Source organism: Rutidosis leptorrhynchoides, chromosome 3 (assembly GCF_046630445.1).
Source record: "Rutidosis leptorrhynchoides isolate AG116_Rl617_1_P2 chromosome 3, CSIRO_AGI_Rlap_v1, whole genome shotgun sequence".
NCBI lineage: Eukaryota > Viridiplantae > Streptophyta > Magnoliopsida > Asterales > Asteraceae > Rutidosis > Rutidosis leptorrhynchoides.
In genome coordinates, this window is record NC_092335.1 from 431960738 (window position 1) to 431967485 (window position 6748).

The 6748-nt window shown below is 33.4% G+C and overlaps 1 protein-coding gene across 1 annotated transcript; it reads left to right on the forward strand.

Annotated features, from left to right (window-relative positions):
- Window positions 1-4902: 4902 nt before the first annotated feature.
- On the forward strand, window positions 4903-5577 carry LOC139901476 (uncharacterized). Its single transcript, XM_071884185.1, has one exon. It carries the CDS (start codon window positions 4903-4905, stop codon window positions 5575-5577), a length of 675 nt encoding a protein of 224 aa, XP_071740286.1.
- Window positions 5578-6748: the final 1171 nt, after the last annotated feature.

Consider the following 6748-nt stretch of genomic DNA (forward strand, 5'->3'; position numbering starts at 1 on the left):
GCGTGAAGATCAGATGAAGAAGAAATACCCGCATCTATTTCCAGAAGATTCGTCAACACCTTCAACAGCTTAAAATTTCGGGACGAAATTTATTTAACGGGTAGGTACTGTAGTGACCCGAACTTTTACATGTTTATATATATTAATTGAGATTGATGTTTACATGATTAAATGTTTCCAACATGTTAAGCAATCAAACTTGTTAAGACTTGATTAATTGAAATAGGTTTCATATAGACAATTGACCACCCAAGTTGACCGGTGATTCACGAACGTTAAAACTTGTAAAAAAAACTATATGATGACATATATATGGTTATATATATAGTTAACATGATATTATGATAAGTAAACATATCATTAATTATATTAACAATGAACTACATATGTAAAAACAAGACTACTAACTTAATGATTTTGAAACGAGACATATATGTAACGTTTATCGTTGTAACGACATTTAATGTATATATATCATATTAAGAGATATTCGTACATCATAATATCATGATAATATAATAATTTAAAATCTCTTTTGTTATTATAAACATTGGGTTAACAACATTTAACAAGATCGTTAACCTAAAGGTTTCAAAACAACACTTACATGTAACGACTAACGATGACTTAACGACTCAGTTAAAATGTATATACATGTAGTGTTTTAATATGTATTTATACACTTTTGAAAGACTTCAATACACTTATCAAAATACTTCTACTTAACAAAAATGCTTACAATTACATTCTCGTTCAGTTTCATCAACAATTCTACTCGTATGCACCCGTATTCGTACTCGTACAATACACAGCTTTTAGATGTATGTACTATTGGTATATACACTCCAATGATCAGCTCTTAGCAGCCCATGTGAGTCACCTAACACATGTGGGAACCATCATTTGGCAACTAGCATGAAATATCTCATAAGATTACAAAAATATGAGTAATCATTCATGACTTATTTACATGAAAACAAAATTACATATCCTTTATATCTAATCCATACACCAACGACCAAAAACACCTACAAACACTTTCATTCTTCAATTTTCTTCATCTAATTGAACTCTCTCAAGTTCTATCTTCAAGTTCTAAGTGTTCTTCATAAATTCCAAAAGTTCTAGTTTCATAAAATCAAGAATACTTTCAAGTTTGCTAGCTCACTTCCAATCTTGTAAGGTGATCATCCAACCTCAAGAAATCTTTGTTTCTTACAGTAGGTTATCATTCTAATACAAGGTAATAATCATATTCAAACTTTGGTTCAATTTCTATAACTATAACAATCTTATTTCAAGTGATGATCTTACTTGAACTTGTTTTCGTGTCATGATTTTGCTTCAAGAACTTTGAGCCATCCAAGGATCCATTGAAGCTAGATCCATTTTTCTCTTTTCCAGTAGGTTCATCCAAGGAACTTAAGGTAGTAATGATGTTCATAACATCATTCGATTCATACATATAAAGCTATCTTATTCGAAGGTTTAAACTTGTAATCACTAGAACATAGTTTAGTTAATTCTAAACTTGTTCGCAAACAAAAGTTAATCCTTCTAACTTGACTTTTAAAATCAACTAAACACATGTTCTATATCTATATGATATGCTAACTTAATGATTTAAAACCTGGAAACACGAAAAACACCGTAAAACCGAATTTACGCCGTCGTAGTAACACCGCGGGCTGTTTTGGGTTAGTTAATTAAAAACTATGATAAACTTTGATTTAAAAGTTGTTATTCTGAGAAAATGATTTTTATTATGAACATGAAACTATATCCAAAAATTATGGTTAAACTCAAAGTGGAAGTATGTTTTCTAAAATGGTCATCTAGACGTCGTTCTTTCGACTGAAATGACTACCTTTACAAAAACGACTTGTAACTTATTTTTCCGACTAGAAACCTATACTTTTTTTGTTTAGATTCATAAAATAGAGTTCAATATGAAACCATAGCAATTTTATTCACTCAAAACGGATTTAAAATGAAGAAGTTATGGGTAAAACAAGATTGGATAATTTTTCTCATTTTAGCTACGTGAAAATTGGTAACAAATCTATTCCAACCATAACTTAATCAACTTGTATTATATATTATGTAATCTTGAGATACCATAGACACGTATACAATGTTTCGACCTATCATGTCGACACATCTATATATATTTCGGAACAACCATAGACACTCTATATGTGAATGTTGGAGTTAGCTATACAGGGTTGAGGTTGATTCCAAAATATATATAGTTTGAGTTGTGATCAATACTGAGATACGTATACACTGGGTCGTGGATTGATTCAAGATAATATTTATCGATTTATTTCTGTACATCTAACTGTGGACAACTAGTTGTAGGTTACTAATGAGGACAGCTGACTTAATAAACTTAAAACATCAAAATATATTAAAAGTGTTATAAATATATTTTGAACATACTTTGATATATATGTATATATTGTTATAGGTTCGTGAATCAACCAGTGGCCAAGTCTTACTTCCCGACGAAGTAAAAATATGTGAAAGTGAGTTATAGTCCCACTTTTAAAATCTAATATTTTTGGGATGAGAATACATGCAGGTTTTATAAATGATTTACAAAATAGACACAAGTACGTGAAACTACATTCTATGGTTGAATTATCGAAATCGAATATGCCCCTTTTTATTAAGTCTGGTAATCTAAGAATTAGGGAACAGACACCCTAATTGACGCGAATCCTAAAGATAGATCTATTGGGCCTAACAAACCCCATCCAAAGTACCGGATGCTTTAGTACTTCGAAATTTATATCATATCCGAAGGGTGTCCCGGAATGATGGGGATATTCTTATATATGCATCTTGTTATTGTCGGTTACCAGGTGTTCACCATATGAATGATTTTTATCTCTATGTATGGGATGTGTATTGAAATATGAAATCTTGTGGTCTATTGTTACGATTTGATATATATAGGTTAAACCTATAACTCACCAGCATTTTTGTTGACGTTTTAAGCATGTTTATTCTCAGGTGATTATTAAGAGCTTCCGCTGTCGCATACTTAAATAAGGACAAGATTTGGAGTCCATGCTTGTATGATATTGTGTAAAAACTGCATTCAAGAAACTTATTTTGTTGTAACATATTTGTATTGTAAACCATTATGTAATGGTCGTGTGTAAACAGGATATTTTAGATTATCATTATTTGATAATCTACGTAAAGCTTTTTAAACCTTTATTGATGAAATAAAGGTTATGGTTTGTTTAAAAATGAATGCAGTCTTTGAAAAACGTCTCATATAGAGGTCAAAACCTCGCAACGAAATCAATTAATATGGAACGTTTTTAATCAATAAGAACGGGACATTTCACACCTCGTCCTCAGACTATGGCACAAAAGTTGAAGGCCACACGAGGGGGCCAAGGCAATTCGATTACTCAACCGAACATCACTCAGCCTTTTCAAATTACAGGGCCGATCCTGAATTTGATTTCTTCTGATTGCCGATTTTATGGCAAGGATACTGAGGATGCTAACGAGCATCTTCGTAATTTTAATGATGTTTGCAATTTGTTTAAGCTACATGAGGTTGCCGATACTTCAATCAAGACAAGGCTTTTCCCTTGGACTCTTAAGGGAGAAGCTAAGAGATGGTTAGATAAGCAACCAGAGGGCACGATTACCTCTTGGGAGACTTTGGAGGATAAGTTTTTGTCGAAGTTTTTCCCTGCGTCTCGAGCTGCTAGACTTCAAGCAGAAATTTCACAATTTAGACAAAAGAGCAGTGAGACATTATTTGACGCTTGGGACCGTTTTGCTACTTTGTTACGCTCGTGTCCGCAACACGGGTTGAATGATTTACAAAAGGTTCAGATTTTCTACAAAGTTTGTGACATTCCAACTCGTCAGAGTATTGATCAAGCAGCAGGTGGTACGTTAATGGATAAGACCGAAGAAGAGGCGTTAGAGATAATTGAAAAGCAAGCTGCTTACTCTCACGAATGGCATCAAGATCATGAGTCATCCCATTCAGCTTCAGTTAAGAGAACCGAGACCACTGGTGCGTATGATGATTTTGGGTCTATCAGTGCTAAGTTGGATTCTTTTGGTAGAAATTTAGAGAAGATGAATAAGGATATTCATGGTATGAAGGTTGGTTGTAAGTATTGTGGGGGTTTACATTTAGCTAAGGATTGTGATGCGAGGTTAACGATAGGTCAAAAGGAAGAGATAGCGTACATCAGTCAGCAAAATAATAATCAGTTTCAAGGGCGCGCTCAGTTTAACCGCAATTTTAATAATCCCTACAATCCTCAAGGTCGTCAGGGAGGTAGTAACAGTAATTATCAGAATTCGCCGGGTGGAGGATTTCAGCAACAAGCTCCTGGGTATTTTCAAAAGCCCCAAGCCGAAGAGAAAAAGTCGAATCTTGAAGCTATGATCGAAAAGCTTGTGATATCTCAAACTCAGCTTGTTACTACTGTTACTCAGAATAATGAGAAGAATGATCAGATGTTCCGGAATCAACAAGCCGCGATTCATAATTTGGAACAACAGATTGGTCAACTTGCTAATCAGAGAAATGAGAGAAAACCGGGGGAGTTACCAAGTAACACGGATGCTAACCCAAAAAATGGGCACGTTAATGCTATCACCACCCGAAGTGGTATAGCATATGATCCACCAAAGAAGCCTGCTGAGTATGTTTTGCGAGTTCCATTGGTTAAAGATAGTGAGCCGGTAGTTGATAGTGAACCGGAGGGGGATAAGGAGCCGGAACAGGTGATTGAGGAAGTTGAAAATATACCGGTAAAGGTTGCTGCTAAACCGGTAGCTAAGGAGTATCAACCACCGCTCCCATACCCAAGAAAACAGAGGTTAGAGAAGTTAGAGGCGGAAAAATCAAAGTTCATGGAGTTGATCAAGAAAGTGAATGTCAACTTACCTTTCATTGATGTTATTGTGGGGATGCCCAAGTATGCTCGGTTCATGAAGGATTTGCTTACCAACCGAAAGAAGATGGAAAGTGTTTCATCCGTGATGTTAAATGCAGCATGTACAGCGGTGGTGACAAACCAACTTCCCGAGAAGTTGGAAGATCCGGGTTGTTTTACTATTCTTTGTTTATTGGGGGATCTTGCTTGTATGCGGGCATTGGCGGATTTGGGTGCTAGTATTAATTTAATGCCCTACTCTATTTACCTTAAACTAGCACCTGGGGAACTTAGACCCACTCGTATGGCCATACAACTGGCGGACCGCTCTACTAAATACCCTCGTGGGATTATAGAGAACATGCTAGTTAAGACCGGGACATTAGTTTTCCCCGCCGACTTTGTAGTTCTAGACATGGAAGTGGATGAAAGGATTCCACTTATTTTGGGAAGGCCATTTTTGAATACCGCTAGATGTCTAATTGATGTTTATGGCCAAAGGTTGACCCTTAGAATAGGTGACCAAAAGGTGTCCTTTGCTATTGCTAAGGCATTAAAATACCCCGGTTACCTAGATGACACTTGTTATTTTTTGCAAACCGTGGACACACATGTTGAGTTTTTGCAGGAGTTTCCAGAATTGCAGGTGTGACGACCCGGAAATTTCTGACCAAATTTAAACCTAACCTTTATATGTTTTCGACACGATAAGCAGAATTTGTAATGTTGAATCTCAAAAAGTTTGGAACTACATTCATGTAATCAATTACCCTTTTACCGTGTTTGACGATTCACGAACAATTATGTGTATATAGATATGTATATATAATATATAATAACTGAAAACATTAACAAAGTATTTGATATATATGATACTTTACATGAACGTATTTGTTTCGATATATTTATCGACAGAATTAAGAGATAATATCAAATGATTGAATTATCATATACATTATGATATGATTACGGGCCAATGTTATGAGGTCCACTGTAATTTAAGAAATCTATTCTTTTTGACAATATTCGGAAAATGGTAAAGTGATCCATAAGTAAGAACGTGGAGTGTAAATAACTTAGATGTTGGATATCGACAAGTTAAGTAACTCGACATTTTTCATTAAGATGATTTCATACGTTTATTAAACCTTTGGATTTTATCCCATGCTTCACCAACAGACTGTAATTTAAAAACTTGAAACCTATTATGAATATATATAATTATACTTTTCAAAAATGTTTTATGATATAACGATTTAAATTAATATTAAATATATTTATACTTTTACTATACTTTAACTTTACCTTACTTTACTTTTACTTTACTTTAACTTTAATAATTCATACTTTAATAATTCACTTTAATAATTCATACTTTAATAATTCACTTTAATAATTCATACTTTAATAATTCACTTTAATAATTCATACTTTAATAATTCACTTTAATAATTCATACTTTAATAATTCACTTTAATAATTCATACTTTAATAATTCACTTTAATAATTCATACTTTAATAGTTCACTTTAATAATTCAAAAATCTATTATAAATAGAATTCAATAGGTTTCATTATTTCATAGAAACTTGAAAATATATTTCTCTAAACTCTCTCAATCGAATTACATATATATATATATATATTTACTTAGTATTATTTCAAGATATTATTAGTGTACATAAAATACTACCACGGAGTTATATTCAGACGATTTGAAAATAAGTTTTCAAATGGGATAGAGCTAAGGAAATTATGGGTTATAGCTATGAAGGTTATGGGTATTGATCGAGTGTATTGCTCGTGAGGTCAACCTAACGTTT

Excerpts from the sequence above, each read along its gene's own strand:
- LOC139901476 (XM_071884185.1), top strand. The coding sequence starts at position 4,903 with ATGGAGTTGATCAAGAAAGTGAATGTCAACTTACCTTTCATTGATGTT.